General features: G+C 43.3%; 2 protein-coding genes across 2 annotated transcripts in view; both read left to right on the top strand.

Moving 5' to 3' along the window:
• Window positions 1-5,637, top strand: part of LOC129704800 (coiled-coil domain-containing protein 3-like) — a 213,945-nt gene extending 208,308 nt beyond the window's left edge. Inside the window, exon 4 of the mRNA XM_055648158.1 lies at window positions 4,933-5,637. The gene's annotated coding sequence lies outside the window, so the exon portion shown is untranslated. The remainder of the gene's footprint in view (window positions 1-4,932) is intronic.
• Window positions 1-5,637, top strand: part of LOC129704802 (coiled-coil domain-containing protein 3-like) — a 29,048-nt gene extending 23,411 nt beyond the window's left edge. The window contains exon 3 of the mRNA XM_055648159.1: window positions 4,237-5,637. Coding sequence (XP_055504134.1) covers window positions 4,237-4,515 — 279 coding nt within the window. The 3' untranslated portion in view covers window positions 4,516-5,637. The remainder of the gene's footprint in view (window positions 1-4,236) is intronic.
• Window positions 5,638-24,010: the final 18,373 nt, after the last annotated feature.

Genomic DNA, 24,010 nt, shown 5'->3' with positions numbered 1-24,010 from the left:
TTCATTCATTTACTGAAAGATATAGCATGGGAACAGGTTACTGGGCACTGGGTCTGCAGTAAAATCTTTCTCCACACTGGGCATGAATTCCTACTTCAGAAGACACGGGATATGTATGAAGGCAATGCACACAACACAATCACTTGCACATTGGGAGTGGCACTGTGGCGTAGCAGTAGAGCTGCTGCCTTGCTGTGCCAGAGACCTGGGTTCCACCCTGACTACAGATGCTGTCTGTACAGAGTTTGTACATTCTCCCCATGACCACGTGCATTTTCTCCGCGTGCTCTGATTTCCTGCCACACTCCAAGGACTTGCAGGTTTGTAGGTTGTGTAGGAAAGAACTGCAGATGCTAGTTTACACCGAAGATAAACATAAAATGCTGGAGTAACTGTGTCCCGCTGAGTTACTCCAGCATTTTGTTTCTACCAGGTATGTAGGTTAATTGGGTTCAGTAAAATTGTGCAGGATTGTGTTAGTGTACGGGGTGATTGTTGGTCAGCGTGAACTCGGTGGGTTGAAGGGCCTGTTTCCGTGCTGCATCTCTAAAGTCCAAGCAAAATCTCACCTATGGTGTTATCCGCTGTAACTTTGTACTTGCACGGCTCTCTAACTTCAGATAGCCCTTGATTTCTCTCTCTTTCCCCTTCCCCTTCCCAGTTCTCCCACTAGTCTCCCAATAAAGATTCTATTCAATTCTATTCTATTCTATTCTATTCTAGTCTTACTGTCTCTGCCTACATTCCATCTTTGTCACCCCCCCCCTCCCCTGACATCAGTCTGAAGAAGGGTTTTGACCCGAAATATCGCCCATTCTTTCTATCCTTAATATACTGTTATATATGAACTCATATGGAAAGACCACAGGCCAGAACCCTTGAATATATTGTGTAAAGAACTTAATGTCCAGAGGGTAAAACTGCAGGGTATCCCTGTTATTAGAGCATAAAGAAAAATCTAGTAATAATTATCTACATAATCAGCACAATGTTGAACTCACAAAGCTTGTTTCCACTTAAAATATGTGCTTAAGGAAATGGAAAGTTTCAATCTTGTATTTATGTTGGCCACTCTATGGAGCTCTAATGCAGTTTGTACATAATGTTTTCATCTCTGATAATGATCTAGTATCTTTAAGAAGAAACAATTGTCTTTGCAAAAAAACATCTTGGTATGAGTATAGAAGATGGATTGTGCTGTTGAATTGTGTTTTTAAAAAGAAATCTGCAGAGCATTGTTTCATGTAGATGTTGATATATGTCACAATTTCTCAGACTCCAGGACTGTCAAATGTGCTTCAAACATTCAATAAAGAGGAAGCAATCCTTGTTCTCAGGTGGGGAATTGAATTAAATTCGGGTTGCAAATATGTGACTTATGGGGCAGTTCAGCACACAGACAAGCGGCCATAATATTTTAATATGATAAAATTCAGACATCAGACGTGTGTGCATATGTTTGTTATGGAAGGCACTACTTCTATGAACTTTCTCTCCACATGTAGTGCTTGTTCTCTCTTATAAGTCTTGTGTGTTTTTGATTCCATTCATTACAACGCTGTGGAGGCATGAATACCATATGAATGAATGAATGAATGAATACGTTTATTGGCCAAGTATGTACACAAACAAGGAATTAGCCTTGGTGCTCTGCTCGCAAGTAACAAAACGACATACAGTAAACAATTAAGAATAAAACTTAAAACATTAAAACATTAAGAATAAAACATTATAGTTTAAACATGTGAATGAAATAAAATACCAGAGCAAAAGGAGGCTGCACTCTTTTGGTTATTGAGTAGTGCTATTTTGATTCTGTTTGCTCCATGCCCATGATGCACAAATGCGTGAGGCACCCAGGATTGTGCAGTAGCAACCAGCGGCATAGAGTGTGCTGCTATATCCTACCGAAGACTGACACAAAAAGCTGGAGTAACTCAGCTGGCTAGGCAATATCTCTGGAGAAAAGTAATAGGTGACGTTTCGGGTCGAGACCCTTCTTCAGACTGAGATTCAGGGGAAAGGGAAATGAGAGATATAGACGGTGATAGAGATATGTAGAACAAATGAATGAAAGATATGCAAAAAAATAACAATGATCAAGGAAATGATCCAGTGTTGGCTGTGAGCTAGGTGAAAACGAGTTATAGACAATGAAAGTCACCAGGACGACAATGAAAGTGGTAAAATTACTAGAGTTGGGGGGGGGAATGGAGAGAGAGGGGATAATAGGGTTACTTGCAGTTACCTATATCCTACCCACTTACATTGCTTCAGGGTGATTTTGATCCCTAGTCCCAACCCAGCAAATGACCAGAATTGGCCTAAGATTTAAGACCTGATCCTGCCCTCGTGCTCTCACACACCCCAGCGAATCTCCACAGTGATTACCCCTTAACCATTTAACCCCTGGCTCTGGGCCCTTCGATGTTCCCCAGTGTTGGAAAGCTAAATGGAAAAGACCTTTCTGTTCCATCCAACTTTGATTGTCTATTTTAACACACAAAAGGTCACTGCACCCTTCCGAAAAATAAGGGATTTCTACACCCTTGGTTTCTTTCAATCAATAATACGCATATAAATAGATTTATTAGTAAAGAACTCCAGATGCTGGTTCAAACTGAAGATAGACGCAAAGAGCCAGAGTAACTCAACGGACCAGACAGCATCTCTGGAAAAGGAATGGGTGATGTTTCGGGTCGGGACTGAAGTCTGAAGAAGCGTCTCAACCCGAAACATCACTTATTCCTTTTCTCCAGAGATACTGTCTGACCCATTGAGTTACTGCAGCTTTTTGTGTCAGTCTTCATGTTTCCTACTGGACTCTAGATCACACTGTTACTCAATATTAAAACAACAGGATATTTCTCAGCTGAACAAGAACATAAGAAGTAGGAGTGATAGGTAGGCCACATAATCACCTAAACATTTAATAATATTTTGCACCTTCCCATTTGATCACAATAATCACTGTTCTTCTGATGCCCAAAGATCAGTTGCTCTCAGCCTTGAATTATCCTCAAGAAACAAACACCCACAGGCCTCAGAGACAGAGAATTACAACTGTTTACAACAAGCAGGATGAGGCTTAAGAGTGTTCTGCATCAGTAAGCAGTGCATCCTTAGTGTGTAAACACAGGAAAATGGCAGTACACTGGAGGTTGCCCCGGGCCTTTGAAGTAAGACAATCTCAGTGTGTTCGTATGGGAAAAGAAAAGGCTATCTATTTCAGCCAAGCAGTGCTCTGCATGTGTACATTTCTTAATAGTGTGCTTCGGGGACTCTTATTTGATGATAGTCTTTACCATAAACCAAACATCTGTTTGTCCCAAATGATAGAAATGATTACGACGGAACTGCAGATGTTGGTTTATATCGAAGATAGACGCAAAATGTTGGAGTAATTCAGCAGGACATGTATCTCTGGAGAGGAATTCCATCTCTCCAGCGATACTGCCTGCCCCGCTGAGTTACTCCAGCATTTTGTGTCGACCTTCACTAGAAAAGGTTAAATGCAGCATTACACAAAAAGTTACAGGTGGGGATACGTAAGGATCAGTAGTAAGTTTGCTTCTGGTGTTAAAATCCAATATCGTAAACCCTCGTTATAACGAGCCATAGATGGGGAATGGCATCTATTATTGCCGAAAGTAGTAGAAACTAACGACTGCAGTTGCTGGTCAATACACAAAAGGCAGCCAGGGCTCTAAGCGGCAAGGGAGGGGGTGCGAGCCGGGGGTGGCATGGGCAGGCATCGGTAGGAAAGTCCGCTATAACCACAGTGGCCATGATGGCACAGCTGTAGTTGCTGCCTTGCACCACTGGAGACCCGTGTTCGCTCCTAACTTCTGGTGCTGTCTGTGCGGCGTTTGTACGTTCTCCCCAAGACCGCGTGGAATTTCGCCGAGATCTTGGGTTTCCTCCCACACTCCAAAGACGTACAGGTTTGTAGGTTAATTGGCTTGGTGTATGTGTAACTTGTTCCTGGTGTGTGTAGGATAGTGTTAATGTGCGGGGATCATTGGTCGGTGCGGACTCGGTGGGCCAAAGAGCCTGTTTCCACGTTGCATCTCTAAACTAAATTAAACTCATCACCGAAATCTGTTATAAAGAGGTCTATTAAGACTGTACCCTGATTATCACACATTCTATTGTATAAACATTGACTTTTCAGCCATTGTAAAATAGAAAGTTGCCACTATCTTTATACTCTAATGCCTTCAATGTCTCCTTTAGCTCCTCTGCTCAAGCGTGCAGAAGGCCCTTTACGAGGAGGAAGACCGGGTGCGGATGCTCAACCAGAAAGTGAAGTCTCTGGAGAAGTCCATCAACCATCTGCGTGAGAAGGTGAAGGGAACTAAACGCTCACTCAGGCAGGTGAAGAAAGAGAGCAAGCGAGAGGCAATGCTCTTGAAACAGCAGCAGAACAAGGAAAGAGGAAAGTTGAACGCAAAGCAGGACACTGGCAAACCGATCCTGAAACCAGTCAAGAAACCAGTCAACCACAAACTGTAACGTTCCAGACGCACTGGTTGTAACGGTCTGTAAGTTTGAGATGAAATGCTTCCATGCATTTCACATAGAAACACATGGAAACTACCTACACTATAACAGCAATCTATTCTCAGTAACATTGTAGTTGTGTCAACTAGAAAAATATAGTTGTGTAGCTTGGCTTTCACATTTGCGTCATATTTCTCAGTCAATTTAAGTTTATTTTCTGTTTATAGCAAGAGTAATTGTGTTTAGATAGAAGCAAGTTGTAACGGGCATGGGACCCAATGCAGAAAACTGGTGGAAACTTCCCTGCAGTGATTGGCAAGTTGGCAAAACTTTGGCAAGATTCCACAGGGAAACAATGTTGACGTGGAAAATAGAACAACCTGTGCCAAGGCAGGAATTCATGATGTATTCATTTATTAGTAAGAGCAGCTTTTACACAGTCCTGTCTACATTTCACTGACCAGTTGAACATCTAATGTCACCTTTTGATTACTCTGTAATGGATATCACCTTAACTATTATTCCCTGTACAACTCCATATTGTAAAACTAAGACAAAAATGTTCTAATGATAAACAGTCTGGAAAGCTCATTAAGCAGGTAAAAAACACCTCAGGTATTTAAGGCTTTCATTAATATTGAGTCTATTGCTAATTATGCTGTAATTTGGTTTAACTTCATTGAAAGATTTCACGGAGTGCGGAGTAGTTCAGGGGGTCAGGCGGCATCTCAGGAGAACATGGATAGGTGACGTTCCAGAACTGAAACATCGCCTGTCCATGTTGCCTGAGATGTTGCCTGACCCACTAAGCTACTCCAGCACTCTGTCATTTTAGCAGCCAGAATCTGCAGTTCCTTGTTTCTTCATTTAAAGATTGTTTTTTCTAAATATAAATGGTTAATTTGAATCACCATCACCAGCAGTCCATTTTATAAAGTTAGTGTTTAGACATCCAGGACCACTTTCCATTAGGAGTTTGCAATGTTTTTAATCACAATTCCTTTTGTATAGACGGTGCTTTTTTTCTGTGTGGGTTGGTTTGTGAATGTTGCTTCATGCCATGATTAACCAATAAATATATAATTTCTGTAGAGAGAAGGTGTACCACACATTAAACTCAGTAACTTGTGAGAAGAGTGTTATTTTTCATTTGTGTGAGAATTTTGTTTGATTTGCTGAATTCTTAACAATGTTTCTTTGCGCGTATTTTTCACAGGTTTAGATAATATTACACAACATGATCTCTGTCGAAATGTTCTTTTTTTCCTGGTTTTCTGCTTTCAAAATTCGCTCTCTTCAGATTCATTATTACAAATTGAGTGGAGAATATTGGCATGGGGGTGGTTCAAACTGTGGTACGGCTTTACCCACGTCAAGAACAGTAAGATTCTCATTCCACACACCGTAAGCCCCTGCATCATAAATAAATGCTATGTGGAGGGGAGGCCCTGTCCACTAGTGATGAAGAAAAACCCAGTGCTTTAACACATCATGGATGGTAAGATACAAGGGGGAAGATTTATAGTTCACTAGACCAAGTGGGACCCATTGGGCCCCGTGGGAGGGTGGGGAGCGGAGGGGGAGGGGGGGAGCGCGCGACGTCGTACGAGAGGGCTGGTCCCCAAATGTGGGCGTTGACGCTCACCCAGGCGTCCCCCGGAGCCAATCACCCCATCACCCGTTCCCTCAACGCAACCCGTTTCCACCACTCACTCACATTTCAGGTCATTTTAACAAATTAAAAAAATGCAATTGGGCTAAAATTTAATGTGATGTAGGTGCCACCGACACGTCCATCTTTTGTTATCCAAATCTAATCATTAAACTTTGCTGTGCTGTGTTAAATCTGGCAGAATCTTTCCCTGAAGGACATTTGCTGTGAAGGACTCAGTGTTCTGGGATAGAAACATTGTAGCCGGTAGGGCATTATGATGTCATAACGCCCAACCGCCAGTGCAGATTTGAAGAAATCCAACTTTTAAATGTCACTTTAAAACGTTTTAATCTCCCCCCTACCCCCATCCCCCGCCCCTCTCATTACAACCGAGATCAGCAGCAGAGATCACATTGTGATGTCATTTTCGGTTTTCAGAATCATCACAGCATTGTATGTAAATGAGATCCCATTGTGATTGGACAACTCTGAGATGGCATTGCAACATCATCACTGGAAGCTGCCAGAAAAATCTCAAAGCGGAGTCACGGTTATTCTTCTCAAAGTTGTTTTTCTTTTTCAATTTAATCATCAATAACTTGAAATATAGCATCAAATCTGAAGGGAACCTGATTATGGCGTGCACGGGAAAAATGTGAGTAAGAATGTTGAAACATTTCAGCGCTACCGCGTAGCGTTTTGACGAAGATACACAAAAAAAACGCATACATAAACACACATACATACACACATACATACAAGATGAAAGTTTAATTGGTATACCAGACCAAGTGGGAGCTGTTGAGCCCCATCCCCAATGCGGGGGGGGGGGGGGGGGGGGGGGGGGGGGGGCGCGGCGTCACATGGGAGGGCTTTTTCCTCGTCTCAGTCCTAAATGGTCTACCCCTTATTCTGAAACTGTGACCCCTGGCGCTTGACTCCCCCAGCATCAGGACCATTTTTCCTGCATCTACCCGGTCCTATCCTCTAAGAATTAAGAATTTTATTGTTTCTATAAGATTCCCTCTCACTCTTCTAAATTCCAGCGAATACAAGCCCAGTCGACCCATTCTTTCATCATACGTCAGTCCCGCCATCCCCGGGAATTAACCTGGTGAACCTACGGTGCACTCCCTCAATAACAATAATGTCCTTCCTCAAATTAGGAGACCAAAATTGCACACAATACACCAGGTGTGGTCTCACCAGGACCCTGTGCAACTGCAGTAGGGTCTCCTTGCTCTTAAACTCAAATCCTCTCGCAATGGAGGACAACATGCCATTAGCTGTCTTCACTGCCTACATGCTGACCTTCACTGACTGATGTACAAGCACACCCAGGTCTCGTTACACCTCCCCTTCTCCTAATCTGACATAATTCAGATAATAATCTGCCTTCCTGTTCTTGCCACCAAAGTGAATAACATCACATTTATCCACATTATACTGCATCTGCCATGCTTCTGCCCACTCACCCAACCTATTCAAGTCACCTTGCAGCCTCATAGCATCCTCCTTGCAGCTCACACTGCCACCCAGCTTTGTGTCATCCGCAAACTTAGAGATGTTACATTTAATTATCTCGTATAAATCGTTAATATATATTGTAAACAACTGGGGTCCCAGCATTGATGCTTGCGGTACCCCACTAATCACTGCCTGCCATTCTGAAAAGGACCCGTTAATTCCTACTCTTTGCTTCCTGCCTGTCAACCAATTCTCTGTCATTACCCCACCCTCAATACCATGTGCTCTAATTTTGCACTCTAATCTCTCCCCACGCCTTGTCAAATGCTTTTTGACAGCAAAGATGCACCACATCCACTGGCTCTCCCTTATCCATTCTACTTGCTATATCCTCAAAAAAATTCCAAAAGATTAGTCAAGCGTGATTTCCCCATCATAAATCCATGCTGACTTTGACCAATCCCATCACTGCTTTCCAAATGTGCTGCTATAACATCATTAATAATCCAGCATCTTCCCCACTACATATGTAAGACGCTAACTGGTCTATAAATTCCCCGTTTTCCCTTTCCCTCCTTTCTTAAAAAGTGAAGTGACATTGTCTGCCCTCTAGTAACTAAAACAGGAATATAATTTGTGGTTAGTAACATGCATGTGTAGTGATAAAAATGTTACATTCAAACCGTTATCTGCTTGTGTAACAATTATTTTGGAATCATGCCAGAATGCCAGTGTGTGTGTGTGCGCAATAAATGGTTGGGCTGCAATTTTATAAGCCAGTTTTAAAGATATCTCAAGGTCATAACAATTGAATGAAACTTATATGTAGTTTCCAAACTACATGTGTCTCTTATTTGCCGTTCAGTTTGAGTAATGATCTATCTTTTCAATAAATCCTTTTTCTGAATTTTGTATAATAATAAAAAGGTGTACAAACCACTGAAAGATTTATTTGACAAAAAAATTGGAAGTGAAATGAAAATGCAATCAGCTGTTTGGCCTGCCCTGACCTTGAAACTGCAATGGCAATGGAAGTGAAATGAAAATGCAATCAACTGTTCGGCTTGCCCGGTGCTTGAAACTACAATAGCAATGGAAATGAAATGAAAATGCAATCAGCTGTTTGGCCTGCCTGCCCTGTGCTTGAAATTGAAATGGAAATTAAATGAAATGAGTTGTTTGGCCTGCCTGAAACCACTAATTTTGGCCCACGAGGCCTCTAATAGCCGAGAAACCAGTCTATTTTGCCCAAAATGCCCGTATTAGCCAAGGAGGAGCATTTTGCCCCTAAAGGTCCGTGCCAGGCCAGGAAAAGTCCAGATAAAGTGCCTATCACTGAGATTTCACTCTGATTTTTTTTAAGAGCCCCTTAGGCCCATCAGGCATGTACTAGCCCAGGAGTAGTCCCTTTGGCCCATCAGTAATCCCCCTGCAAGTATTAAACCTTACCCCAATATTTTCCTCCCTGTCTTCATTGGTTCCCTGTGAGATCCAGGCCAGGATAGACTTTCCCCCTTCATTGCTGTGATCTGCAGAAAAAGATGAAAAATATTTTAAATTGATTCTCCACCCTCTCCCCCTTCTCTCTCTCACAGAGTCTCTCACCTGTTTTGGGCAGAATTTCTGTCAGTTTCTCAGCTGCCAGCCCACCAGGCTTGTGACTGAGCTGCCAGCCCACCAGGCCTGAGTGAATGAGCTGCCAGCCCACCAGGCCTGAGTGAATGAGCTGCAGCACACCAGGCCTGAGTGACTGAGCTGCCAGCCCACCAGGCCTGAGTGACTGAGCTGCCAGCCCACCAGAGCTGAGTGACTGAGCTGCCAGCCCAAGAATCCATTTGGACCATAATGTCCATACTAGCCATCTGGAAACCAGTCCCTTTATCCCACAACACCCATACTAGTGCTCCAGAAGGCCTACCCCCACTGGCCACCAATATTGGAATTGGTGGAGCGGTGGTATATTGTATTGGGGAACCAGCACTCCCGTGTGAACATGGGACCCAATGGGTCCCACTTAGTCTAGGAGAATCATAACGTTTGGAAACACGCTCTATGACCCAACCTGCTCACACCGATCAACATGCCCCATCTACACTAGTCCCACCTGCCCCTGTCTGGCCAATATTCCTCTAAATCTGTCCTATCTAACTACCTACCCAAATGTCTCTTAATTGTTATGATAGTACCTGCCTCAAACTACCTGCTTCTGCAGCTTATTCCATATACCCACCACTCTTTTTGTAAATGGACACAAATTGCTGGAGTAACTCAGCAAGATAAGCAGTATCTCTGGAGATAACGAATGAGTGATGTTTCGGGTCAAGACCCTTCTTCAGACCAAAGAAGTCTAAAAGGCTTGATGGCCTTCTGTCGGTTTGCGCTGACTAAAGTCTTTTCAATGTTTTCAAATATCTCTGATCATCTGAAAGACTTTAAAATGATGAATTTATTTTAGAGAACTTAAACGTGTTTTTAATTTATTAAAACACATGAATATATACAAATATAAAGAAAAATAAACAGAACACATAGTGCAGAAATACAAGGCATGTTGCCACTCATTCCCAGGCTTGCTGGCAATCTCCACTGACGTCCCATTTGTCCATCGCAATGATCCAGCCAACATTTGTGAAAGGCAAAATCTGGCTTGGCAAGTTCCCTCAATTATATCATGAGTAATTCTTCTAGAACTCTCTTACAACACATGCATCTTCTGTTTATTTGAGTTGTGCCAAAAGACTTCTCTATATTTGTTTCTAGTTTGTGTTGCAGATGTGGACTTTAACCCTGTGCTTTAATCTCTTTCCACTGATTTCCTCAGTTCTAGAGATAGTTTACTATATGCGTTGAGCTGTGTGGGTTTTCCTCGGTTGAACCCCAAGCATTATTTTAAATAAATTGAGATTATTGTGTTATGTATTAAGTTGAAGGATGTGGTGTGGTCTGGGTTTTGGGTCAGGGCTTCATAGAAATAGGAGATGCACATGTGAGAACTTGAAGATGTACCTTATCGTGAAATCGAGGATAACTCCAGAAGGAAGAGGTTAGTCCATCATATCGTCAGTTCAATTGTTTTAATCTTCTTTGAGCTGCTTCCTTTTCTTCGAGTGCTTCTTGCCCAGTTCAGTTCAGTTTTATTTGTCATATGTAGGTTAACACAAGGTCAACGCTGCAATGAAATGCGTTTGACAGGACAAATGGTCATCTCAGCAATGGTATTACAGATATAATTAAGGTTAAAAAAGATAAGATAAAAGTGACATTGGTAGATAAAAGACAATAATAAATAAAATAATCAACATATATGATGTGTTTATGAGTTCAGAAGCCTGATGGCATGATGGTAAAAACTGTTCTTAAGTCTGGTGTTACGTGCAGCCCTGCTCCTGTATCGTCTGCCTGACGGTAACAAGGAGAACAGTCTGCCTGCTGGGTGGCTGTGGTCCTTGATGGTGCTGTGTGGCTTCCGCAGGCACCGCCGGTGGAAAATGTCCTGAATGGCCGGGAGACAGTTGCCTGTGATGTGCAGTGCCGCCTTCACCACACTCTGTAGTGATTTGCGGCTGTGGGCAGAACAGTTCCCGTACTAGACTGTGATGCAGCCCGTCAGCAGACTCTCGATGGTGCAACTGTAGAAGTTTGTGAGGATGCTGGCGTTCATGCCAAACTTCCTCAGTCTTCTCAGGAAAAAGAGCCGCTGGTGGGTTTTGTTAGTTATTGTGTCCGTGTGCAGTGTCCAAGAGAGGTCCTCAGTGATGTGCACACCGAGGAACTTGAAGCTGCTGACCCATTCAACCTCAGCATCACCGATGTGGATGGGTAGGTGTCCACTCCCCTGCTGTCTCCTGTAGTCCACCACCGGGCATAGAAGGTGTTAAGCTTGTCCGACAGCAAACCGGTAGGCTGGACAGTGCTATTATTTTTCCCATTGTAATCTATGATGCAACGTAATCCACTAATTTATAATGCACAGGAAGGATTATTGTGGATTCAAGTTGGTTACGCCTCATTTTCGTTCCCAGTCTGACATTATTTCCCTTGCTATGGACACAAAATGCCGGAGTAACTCAGCGGGACAGGCAGCATCTCCAGAGGGAAGGAATGGGTGACATTTTGGTTTGAGAACCTTCTTCAATCTTAAGGGTCTCATCCCGAAACTGTGGCCTGAAGAAGGGTCTTGACCCGAAACATCACTCATTCCTTCTGTCCAGAGATGTTGCCTGTCCCGCTGAGTTACTCCAGCATTTTGAGTCTATCTTCGGTGTAAACCAGCATCTGCAGTTCCTTCCTGCATCATTTCCTCTACTGCAAAAACGTGGTCCTTGTTTATAAACTTCTAAGCCAGTGCCTTTAAAAAGAGTAACAACTTGGTTAAATGTGTAAATTAAAAATGTCCCCATCAGACACTGGGGAATATTTGTGCAAACTAAATTTTCCAGTTATTGTGTTTGCTGGCATGGTAATGCTCCTAAAGCTGTTAGAATTCCCTGTTTTATGACTGCCTTCTCATTAATAATGCAAATAACTGATGGAAACTTCATAATGCTGGAGTAACAGCGGGTCAGGCAGCATCTGTGGAGAAAATTGATGTGCCATTTCATGTCGAGACCCTTCTTCACACTAATATAACTATGAATCTATGAAGGTCTTCTTATCGAGTCCACACACAAGTTTAGCCAGAACTGAACACACTTCTCGGCCTCTGCACACAATAGTGTCTGTGTTGTCACTTCTTATGCTTCTTGTGCATGGTGGTGGAAACAGGGCCGCGACGTGAACGCTCTTTCCTTGACCTCATCTATGAAGGTAACAGTCGAGATAGTTGATCTCAAACATCAGGAGCATTTAAATGGCTCTGTAGTGAACTGCTGGAAATATTCCGCAAGAGAAAAAGAGTTAACATTTGAGGTCAAATATCCTTCTTGCCGATCAAGCTTGCAGCATTTTTTGTTTTTATTTTAGATTCCCAACATCTACAGATTAAAAAAAATATTGACAAATAGCAAACACCCTTAGTACTGTGTAGGCAAACTCTTATAATTGACATCCGTGGCAATTTAACCTAACTTAGGCTGTTTAACTTAACATAAATGTTTACAAATGTTTTATGATTTTCTGTAAATTGGGAGGATGTAAAGCAGTGTGCAGGACATTTTTGCTGTGTATTGTTACTTTGCTTTCCTGAAAACGAAATGGCTCCACATTAGTGTAAAAGTAAATATGCTAATTCTCATCTTGCATGTAAAATCTTGCTCATAAAACATGAGGAAGGAGGAAGCAACACGCCCATTATGTCTATTCCTTGAAGAAGCATGCAGCTCACCACCTCATCTCCATGATACCCACATCACACTGCTCTTTCTCCTGTTAATGAAAGTTCTATTAAATCATTTCCACCACCCCGTTAAGCGATTATTCCAGGCCATAACTATTCGATGTGTGAGACCACCACTGGTTCTTATAATAGCTTTGAAATGCCTCTAATCACTCACTCACCAACCAGGAGAGAAGAAAATCTGTGTTAGTCACAGACAAATACAGCACAGAAACAGGCCCTTTGGCCCTCCATCCAAGTTGGCCCTTAATCCCTCTTTTAAGAATTTCATTTTATTTTCATCACATTCTCATCAACTCCTCCCAAATTATACCACTCCCCTACACACTAGGGAAAGTTTAGGAGACCAATTAACCTACCAACCTGCATGTCTTTGGGATGTGAGAGGAAACCAAAGCACCCTTTTGAAACTTGTCCGAGAATGTGCAACACACTGAAGGAGGTCAGGATTGAACCCAGGCCTCTGCCGCTGAGGTAGCAGCGCTGCTAACTGTGCTACCTTGTCATCATAATTCCTACCAAAACCTTTCATAGTTGTGCTTACCTCAACCAGGTTTTGCACACCGCTCTCTCTCACCTTGACAGCCAGAACGGGGGGGGGGGGGGGGGGGGGGGCTATGTGAGGATGTTGTTCATTGATTTCAGTTCAGCTTTCTACATCATAGTCCCCACCAGACTTACTGAGAAGCTGCTGGAACTGGGACTGAACACTCCCCTGTGTGCCTGGGTCCTGGACTTTCTGACCACCAGGCCCCAGGTGGTCAAGATGGGTAGACATACCTCCAACCCCCTCACCCTGAACACAGGATCCCCTAGGATTTTGTCCTCAGCCCCCTACTGTACTCCCTGCACTCACATGACTGTGTGGCCAGGTTCAACTCCAACTCCATCGTTATGTTTGCTGGCGACACAGTGGTGGTGGGCCTGATCTCCGATAATGATGAGAAGACCTACCTGGAGGAGGTGGCTGACCTGGCACTCTGGTATCAGAGTAACAGCCTCCTCTTGAATGTCACAAAAACTAAGGAGCTGATTGTGGACTTTAGAAGGGCACAACAACTGAGGACGTACACGCCACTGGGGATTAATGGGACTACTGTGGCTAGGGTGAGCAATTTTAAATACCTTGGAATCCACATCACAGATGATCTGACATGGACAACACACACTGCCTCACTGGTGAGAAAGGCAAGGCAGCGCCTTTACTACCTCTGGCAGCTGAGGAAATTCAGAGTCTCTCTGAGGATCCTTTAATCCTTCTACTCTAGTGCAGTAGAAAGTATCCTGACCAGAAACATCTCTATCTGGTTTGGTAACATCTCTGCCCAGGACAGGAAGGCTCTCCAGAGAGTAGTGCGTTTGGAACTACACTCCCCCACCACCCCCTGCAGGACCCATACACCAGGATGTGCAGATCCAGAGCTAGCAAGATCATGAAGGACCCTATATCACCCCAGCAACGGACTGTTCCAGCCGTTACAGTCACTGTCACGCTGCGAAAACAGAGAGGATGAGATGGAGTTTCTTCTCACAGGCCAACAGGACTGTAAACTCTGATCTCACCAGCGAGTTAATGCGGCTGTTTCTTATTTTCTAATGTAAATGCTGCTTTTGTTCTGTTCTGTTCTGTTGTTTTGCAAAATCCCACAAGCATTGCCACTTTCATTCCACTGTACATCTTGTATGTGTATGTGACAAATAAAGTTGACTTGACTTAACAAGTCTTCACATAATCAGCTCTGCTCGACTGTGTATCTCATGGGTATGAAAATGCCTGATAATTTTCATCATAGCCACCATTAGGGTAAATCTTTCCCACACTCTCAGCAATACATTGTGTAGTCAATAAAGGTAGAGTGGCTGCCCCACAGCGCGAGGTTCGATCCTGACCTGTGAGCAGAGGACATGTTCCCCCTGTGACCGCATGGGGATTTCCCCAGGTGCTTTTGTTTCCTCCCACATCTCCCAGGCGTGCGGGTTTGTAGGTTTGCGGGTCTCTGTAAATGTTTCCTAGTCTGTAAGGAGTAGATGTAAAAATGGGTTAACATAGAAGAAGCCAGAAGGGGTGATCAATAGTCAGAGTGGATTTGGTGGGCCAAAGAGCTGTATCTTTTAATCGATTAGTTAAAATATGGTACCATGTATAATAATGCCTGGAATCTGACCAGTGATTTATAATGGTGTAGCTAAACCTGTATAAATTGTTGCGCAGATCCCATTCATTATTATAGATGGGTACCATGCTTTAATTAATTAATTTTCCTTTATATATTTTTCTGTTGTATGTTTTTCCACGGTAAGGCCAAGAATCTCTTCTACATTTGGAACAGCATTTATCAACTTGTCCCGCCACTGTCAAAGATTTGCGCCTGTGAATCCTAGGTCTTTCTGTTCGTGCCCTTTGCGTTTAAATTATACCACTTTGTTTTCGCCTAAAATTAACTGCATATGGCTTAAAGAGTGTTACTGTAGCCACATCTGTGCCTCATCAGGAATGTATTTGGGGACAAGAGTACTCCAAATGCTTTAGTGAACGTGTTTTCTTTTCCCAACATAACAGCACGTAAAAATAAGGCTCGTGATTTAAACCAGATTGAGAAATGAACTGTTGATAGAAAACCAAGGAAGAAGCCCTCAAGAGCATTTAAAAATAAAGCAGAAAGTCACATCTTAAATTTTATTCTGCCAATGCTACGTTTAACCACCTTGATCCAGGCTTATCTCTCACTTCAGATTCGTAACAATATAAGAGTAGCATTCGATTTATTCCATTCAGGGAGAGAGAAAGGACATCAAATGTGTCCAGAGTCTGAATGGGGAAGAGTATTTATGTGACCTCTCTGTGGCTACACAACTACATATTACACCTTTAGTATAGGACTCAGAACACATCAATGATCTGGATGAAGGGGTGGTAAATTGGATTAGTAAGTATGCAGATGATACCAAGATAGAGGGTGTTGTGGATAATGAAGAGGATTTCCAAAGTCTACAGAGTGATTTAGGCCATTTGGAAAAATGGGCTGAAAGATGGCAGATGGAGTTTAATGCTGATAAATGTGAGGTACTACACCTTGGCAGGACAAATCAAAATAGGACGTACATGGTAAATGGTAGGGAATTGAAGAATACAGTTGAACAGAGGGATCTAAGAATAACCGTGTATAGTTCCTTGAAGGTGGAATCCCATATAGATAGGGTGGTATGCTTTTGGTATGCTAGCTTTTATAAATCAGAGCATTGAGTATAGAAGCTGGGATGTAATGTTAAAATTGTACAAGGCATTGGTGAGACCAAATCTGGAGTATGGTGTACAATTTTGGTCGCCCAATTATAGGAAGGATGTCAACAAAATAGAGAGAGTACAGAGGAGATTTACTAGAATGTTGCCTGGGTTTCAAAAACTAAGTTACAGAGAAAGGTTGAATAGGTTAGGGCTTTATTCTCTGGAGCGCAGAAGGTTAAGGGGGGACTTAATAGAGGTCTTTAAAATGATGAGAGGGATAGACCGAGTTGATGGCGACAAGCTTTTCCCTTTGAGAATAGGGAAGATTCAAACAAGAGGACATGACTTCAGAATTAAGGGACAGAAGTTTAGGGGTAACATGAGGGGGAACTTCTTTACTCAGAGAGTGGTAGCTGTGTGGAATGAGCTTCCAGTGGAAGTGGTGGCGGAAGGTTCGTTGGTATGATTTAAAAATAAATTGGATAGGCATATGGATGAGAAGAGAATGGAGGGTTATGGTATGAGTGCAGGCAGGTGGGACTAAGGGGAAAAAAAAGTTGTTCGGCACGGACTGGTAGGGCCGAGATGGCCTGTTTCCGTGCTGTAATTGTTATATGGTTATATGGTTATATCACTCCACAACTTTACCCTCTTTCTTGTCATTCATTCCTAAAGATCAAAGCATCATCACTGAACCATGTGGTGTAGGGTGACGTGAAAACTTCAATCAAATCACTGCTTTCAATAAATAACTGGAAACTTTTCAGTTGCCGTACTTTTATTATCTTCTCAAAAGCTTGCATTCGGGTGGTTGTTTGCGGCGTTGAATTGCATCAGAACACTCCTAAAGGGGCTGTCCCACTGAGGCGACCTAATCCGCAAGTTAAGAAGAGTGTCTTCGACAGTGATGGAAATGGGTTTTAGGAAATAGAGCTACTTTAAGGTCCTTGAGGTTGATGTTGGGAAGGGGGGGGGGATTTTTATGCGATCATACCCATGTAAGAGTACAAGAATGCATAACTTGTTTATAGTGTATTTATAATGTAGTTTATTGTGTATTATATGTCATAGCTGCTTTCTTGCATTGCTCTCTCTCTCTCTCTGTGTTGGCTGCAGCCATCGTCTGCTTCGGTATGGGAAGCAGGTCGGTGATTGATCAAAAGGCCCGTCGGAGACTGTGTATGATTGGCCGCCGAGTGACCAGCGTATTATGTGATTGGACACAATGCCCTTGGAGACAGCGGCTGATTGGACGGGAATTTTGTTGATTGGACGGGAATTTTATGGGAAGATGATCGGTGATTGGACACAACCTCCTTAGAGACAGCGGTTGATTTGCCCCCAAATAATCGGGCACAAATAATTAACATATAGGAAAACAATAAAATCGGTATTACGATTTAAATCAGAAGAATATCATGCCTGATCTGCAGCAAAGATACTAGTATCCGCTCTAGTATCTTTAATCTGCAGATCCTTCCTATTGAAAAAGAACCCTGGCCTGAAACAACTCCTAATCCATTCTCTCCACAGATGCCGCCTAGCCCGCTGAGTTCCTCCAGAACTCTGTTTTTTATTTAATTCCTGAAATTGAAGTTAGACATAAAGCTGGAGTAACTCAGTGGGACAGACAACCAATCTGGAGAGAAGACCCTTCTGCAGACTGAACTGAACTCTCGTCAGTGAGAGTACTTGTGATTGTCTGCAGAAGGGTCTCGACCCGAAACGCCACCCACTCCCCAGAGCCGTCGCCCGTCCTGCTGAGCCAGCCCAGAACCAGACAAAAAACACAGAGTGCTGGAGGAACTCAGTGGGCCGGGCGGCACCCGCGGAGGGAACGGACCAGGAGCCGCAAACGGCCAGGGTTCCCCCCACCTCCCCTCCAAACAGGAAGGAACCACAGATGCAGCCGTCCCCGCAAAACGCCAAATGATTCCGGGAATGCCGAGGCGAGAGGGTGAGAGAGAGGGAGTGAGAGAATGAGAGAGATCCAAAGGACAGATGCAGATCCCAACTACGCCTCGCTGAGACCTCGCCAGATGTTTCAAACCCACAGCCCCCTCCAGTTCGAGCCACGTGGACCAACAAACCACGTTGTAAACAACCACGTTCGCTGCTTTGACTGGGAGTTCACGTTCAGCCACAGTCGTAGAAAAAAGCTGTTTTTATGTCTGGCTGTGGCGGCTTTGACAGTCTGGAGTCGCCTTCCAGAGGGAAGTGATTCAAAGAGTTTGTGGCCGGGGTGAGAGGGGTCAGAGATGATCTTACCCACTCGCTTCCTGGCCCTTGCACTGTACAGTTCGTTGATGGGAGTAAGGTTGCAGCAAACAACCTTCTCAGCTGATCGGGCGATTGCTGCAGCCTCCGGATGTCGTGCTTGGTGGCTGAGCCAAACCAGACCATGATGGAGAAGGTGAGGACAGACTCTACGATGGCCGTATAGAATTGGACCATCATTGCCTGTGGCAGATTGTGTTTCCTCAGCGGCCGCAGGGAGTACATCCTCTGTTGGGCCTTTTTGACTGTGGAATCGATGGTGGCCTCCCATTTAAGGTCCCTGGAGATGATGGTTCCTAGGAACTTAAATGACTCCACCGATGTGACTGTGGTGTTGTTGATGTTGAGTGGGGTGAGGGGAGGTGGAGCTCCCCTAAAGTCTACAATCAATTCCATTGCCTTAAGAGCATTGAGCTCCAGGTTGTTGCTATGGCACCAGGATGCCAGCTGTGTCACTTCCTGTCACTGGACAGATTCCTCCCCATCCTGGATCAGTCCAATCAATGTTGTGTCATCCGTAAACTTGAGAAGCTTGACAGAGGGGTCTGTGAAGGTGCAGTCGTTGGCGTAGAGAGAGTAGAGGAGAGGGCCGAGCATGCAGCCTCGCGGTGCTCCTATGCTGAGGGTCTGCGGGTCCGAGATGTGCTTTCATAGCCTCACATGCTGCTTCCTATCTGTCAGGAAGTTGGTGATCCACTGACAGAGGGGTTCAGGCACGGTCAACTTGGAGAGTTTGGAGTCTGGCACAATGATGTTGAATGCAGAGCTAAAATCCACAAACAAAATCCTTGCATAGGTCCCCTGCAGGTCTAGGTGCTGGAGGATGAAGTGCGGGCCTAGGTTGACTGCGTCATCCACTGATCTATTGGCACAGAATGCAAATTGCAGAGGGTCCAGCAGGGGTTTGTGATATTTTTCAGCTTGGCCAGCGCAAGTCTTTCAATGGTCTTCATGACCACAGAGGTCAGTGCAACAGACCTGTAATCATCAAGAACAGTAGTCATTGTCCTTTTGGGTATTGGGACAATAGTGGAGATTTTGAAGCAGACAGGGACAGTGCAGGTTTGCAGGGACTGGTTGAAAATGTCTGTGCAGACCAGCGCCAGTTGTTCGGCACAGAGCTTGAGGGTAGAGGGGGAAACATTGATTTCTGGCTTTTCTGTCTTCCGAATAGCCTCTCCACCTCCTCAATTTCTATTGGTGGTGATGGAGAAGTGGCGAGACTGGTGTTGGGCAGCAAGGAGGGGGTGGGTAGTGGATGAGGGCCCAGTCTTTATAGGCTGGAGTCAGGCTGTAAGTAATTGTGGTGGTGATTGGAGAGGAGTGCGACTATCTTCTACAGGTGTACAGTAGAGTGCATATTGACTGGTTGCATCATGGCAACTTGAACGCCCAGGAATGAAGGAGACTGAGAAACGTTGTGAACACTGCCCAGTCCATCACGAGTTCTGACCTCTCTATCATCAACGGGACTTACAGGAGTTGCTGCCTCAGAAAGGCAGCCAGCATCATCAGAGACCCACACCACACTGGCCACACACTCATTTCACCACTGCCATCGGCCTGAAAACTGTAATGTCCAGGTTTTTAAAAAAATGTATGTTGAGGTTTGTAAATTGTTTTAGTGTAGTAATTTGAATAATTCTTGGTCATTTTAGAATATTTCTGAATGTTAAGGCATATTGCCAACTAAACACAGATTGTCAAATCACAGGGAAGACATAGTCAGCAAGTTTCTCCAGCTGATTGTTGGCCAGGGCTTGATCTGGCCCTCCTACACATCTGTTTTACATCACTGTTGCCCTCTCAGCATTACGTGTCTTGCTGGTGATGATCAGGCAGTCTTGGGAATGTGACTTGATACCGAGGTATGCCCTGACTGTTTTTGTCAGCCTGCTGCAAACGAGTGTAAAATTTAGCCCATCTTGTCAAGGTACAAATGTGAGTTCAACCCTCAATGTTGCACCTGGGTGATAAAAAGGACGTGGATTACCTTCAGTCCAACATCCGATGGTTTTACAGGAAGTCAGCATCAATTGAAAAGAAGGTCAAGTAGTGCGACTTATTTTGAACAAAGGAACATCCGACTGAGAATTCGAGCAATGGTTCAACAAGCCCTACATTTCTTTGTAACCTGGAAAGATGTCTGATTGAAAGTGATCGTGATATCTTCACATACAAACAGATGGTTGAGTTACTTTAGGAAATTTATATGTTTTCCCCTAGTCTGCTGAATCTTTACAGAGATCAAACAAAATGGCATTTAGATCGAAGATCAAACCAGTAATACGATACACTTCTAAAAGCACCTTGCTGCCTGCTGGCTTAGAAGAGAACAACCAACACATATTACAACAGGCGAGTGCTGGCTGTATGGAAGTTGTACATTCTCCCCATGACCACATGAGTTTTCTTCGAGATAATCTGTTTCCTCACCACTCCAAAGACATGTGGCTTTGTCGGTTCATTGGCTTAGTATAAATGTAAATTGTACCTAATGTGTGTAGGATAGTGTCAGTGTGCGGGGATCGCTGCCCGGCGCGGACTGGGTGGGCCGAAGGGCCTGTTTCTCTAAACTAAAACTAAATTAAACAGTGGCAATCACTTCTGTAATGGAGGCAAGAGGATGAAAGGACAATGAGAGTTGTTACTGAAAGGAACGAGAAGACAACTAGATTTGGAACTAAAATAAAGATCTACGCGTCTATACGTTTACACCTGCATCTATAAATAATGCAGAAAGGTCATTGAAGATGGAGCATTTTGCAATAGAGAATATTTAAGGCAAAATTGTTGCTTCGTTTTAGGACAAAAATGGATAAAATGCTAGAGGCCAAAATGTTACAAGATAAGACTCTCATGGGGTGATTAGCTTTGGGCTGCCAAGTACAGCTGGCACTGAGACAAAAGATAGATTTTCTTATCATGGTACTGTAAAAGTACATTCTTTATAGTGTACCTTATTGGGTTTTTCAGCAATAATCTGCAATATTTCAAATCCACTGAATTGTTCTGAAGTGTATTTTTCACACTCGCATGGGGACAAGCATGGTCATTTTGTACACAGTTGGATCCATTACTGATATTGGGGTATGTGGCCTGATAATCTTTAGTAGGGTTCCTAATTTAATGAGGTCAAAAAGAAAGTACAGAATCTGACCTGTTCTTGAATGGTGTAAAACATTCACTTGAAAAGGCATAAGGACTAGTCCAGCATGGACAGGGTGAGCCAAAGGGTTGTACAACTCTATGACTCTAAAAAGTTTAGACTTTGTAGTTATAGTGCAGAAACAGGCCCTTTGGCCCACCGAGTCCACGCAGGCCAGCGATCACCCCATACACAAACACTAAACTACACACTAGGAACAATTTAACAATTTTACCAAAGCCAATTAATCTACAAACCTGTATGTCTTTGGAATGTGGGAGGAAACCGGAGCACCCGGAGAAAACTCACGCAGTCACGGGGAGCACTGTACAAACTCCGTACAGACAGCACCTATAGTCAGGATCAAACCCTGGTCTCTGGCGCTGTAAGGAAGTAGCTCTGCCGCCGCGCCACTCTGCTGCCCACAATCCGTGGCTTAATATTTCACCTGAAGTCATACACCTCCAGTAAACCTATGGGAAGTGTTTCAATAGAAAATGCTGATGCTGGAAATTTGAAATAAAAACACAATATGTTAGAAAAACGTAGGGTAGGTAGCACCTGTAGAAACTGCCAGTTTATGAAGCTCCCAGAACTGAATTGTTTCTCCTGCCTCCTGAACTGCTGAATTTTTCCAGCATTTGTGGTCCTTATTTTCAAATATCTGAAGTACGCTAAACTGCCGACCACACCACATGTAGGTGCAGCACTGGAGACCACTGCTCACTATAACATTAACATTTGACCTGATCCCAACACAAACGTGGCCATGGAAACTGTACTTTTCCACACCTGATCAAACCTTAAGATCAGCACAAGTACAATAATCTTAACTTTGTGTATATCTACAATAATCTTAACTTTGTTTGCGGAAGAAACCACATATTTTGATCGACAACAGGGTGGCAGGCGGTAGAGTTGCTGCCTTACAGCGTCAGAGACTCAGGTTCGATCCTGACTACGGGTGCCGTCTGTACGGAGTTTGAACGTTCTCCCTGTGACCCCGTGCGTTTTCTCTGGTTGCTCTGGTTTCCTCCCACACTCAAAAGACGTACAGGTCTGTAGGTTAATTGGCTTCTACAAATTGTAAATTGTCTCTAGTGTGTGGGTTAATGTGAGTGTACAGGGTGATCGCTGGTTGGCACGGACTCAGTGGGCCGAAGGGCCTGTTTCCACACTATATCTCTAGAGTCTAAAGTAAAGTCCAAACCAAGGACACAACCAGTAATACTAAGCAACTCATTCAGTCTTGCTTAAAATACTGCATTGAAAGAACTAATAGTCAAATCTAATAGTCAAAGTCGTTCTTCTTCAAAAGCATGGACTACTAAAACAAAAGAATGGCTCGGTGCCATCTGAATGACTTTGTAAATTATATGGAACACAATATGGAGGATTGGCTGTCTTTTCAATAAAGAAATTAAGATGGAATCCTGCAGTAATAACATGTGCTTCTTTCAAGGCCATAAAGAGGCCAAAATTGAAAAATAGCTGATGCTCCAGAGATAAGTAATAACTTGTTATTGGATGAGCTTGATTTGGACCCAACTTTTCCTATATTCTGAAAGGCTGCAGAATCTTTCAGTCATGCTATATTCAGACTTGGTAGGAGTGTTTTACTGAAAAGAAAAATGTATAATTGTGCTAACTTTCCTTTGTTCTGTGAGTGGAGCCTGAGAAGCACTGAGCAACGTTTGTGCTCATTGTAGATCTTGCCACTCCTGTCTGACGAATCAATTAAAGATTGCCATGGTTTACCTTTAACAGTTTTTACTGCTATCTGCTTTTTAAGAAAGGAACTTTGACAGAATGGCCAGTATATTATGATCCTCGCAATTCAAAATGTTTTCCCGAGTAGATGGTCAATTTGACGGGAATTAGATATACATTGATAGGTCCTGTTGGGTTTGGTTGGGTAGCCATGCTGAAGAAGGGTCCGATCCAAAAAGTCACCTATCCATTTTCACCAGAGATGCTGCCTGACCAACTAAATTACTCCAGCATTTTGTGTCTATCTTACACATAGAACTAACATGGCAAATGAGGTACCATTACATTATTCAGCCATCTTCATCTAAGAAGTGTGCTTAGAGTGTGACTTTGTGACTCCGATTATGATACTTATAGAACATAATGTCAAGAAATGGGAAATTATTATGAGCAAAATTTATGGCATAGATTAACTTATTTTATGATTCTGAAAACAATTGCAGTAAGTATCATTAAGTATCATTAAAACAGCATTATACCAAAAACATAATAGGGCTTGAAAATTACATCTAGAAGATGTAAAATATATCATCAGCTCCAGTTAATGGTTTCAGTTTGTGAGGGGAATTTTTAACAACCTGTTTTTTTCCGAGCAAATAGATGAGGAAAGGAGAGATGGTGATGATAGCA

The sequence above is a fragment of the Leucoraja erinacea genome, chromosome 16 (assembly GCF_028641065.1).
Source record: "Leucoraja erinacea ecotype New England chromosome 16, Leri_hhj_1, whole genome shotgun sequence".
In the NCBI taxonomy this organism is placed as follows: Eukaryota; Metazoa; Chordata; class Chondrichthyes; order Rajiformes; family Rajidae; genus Leucoraja; species Leucoraja erinaceus.
This window is presented reverse-complemented; position numbering and strand designations above follow the sequence as displayed.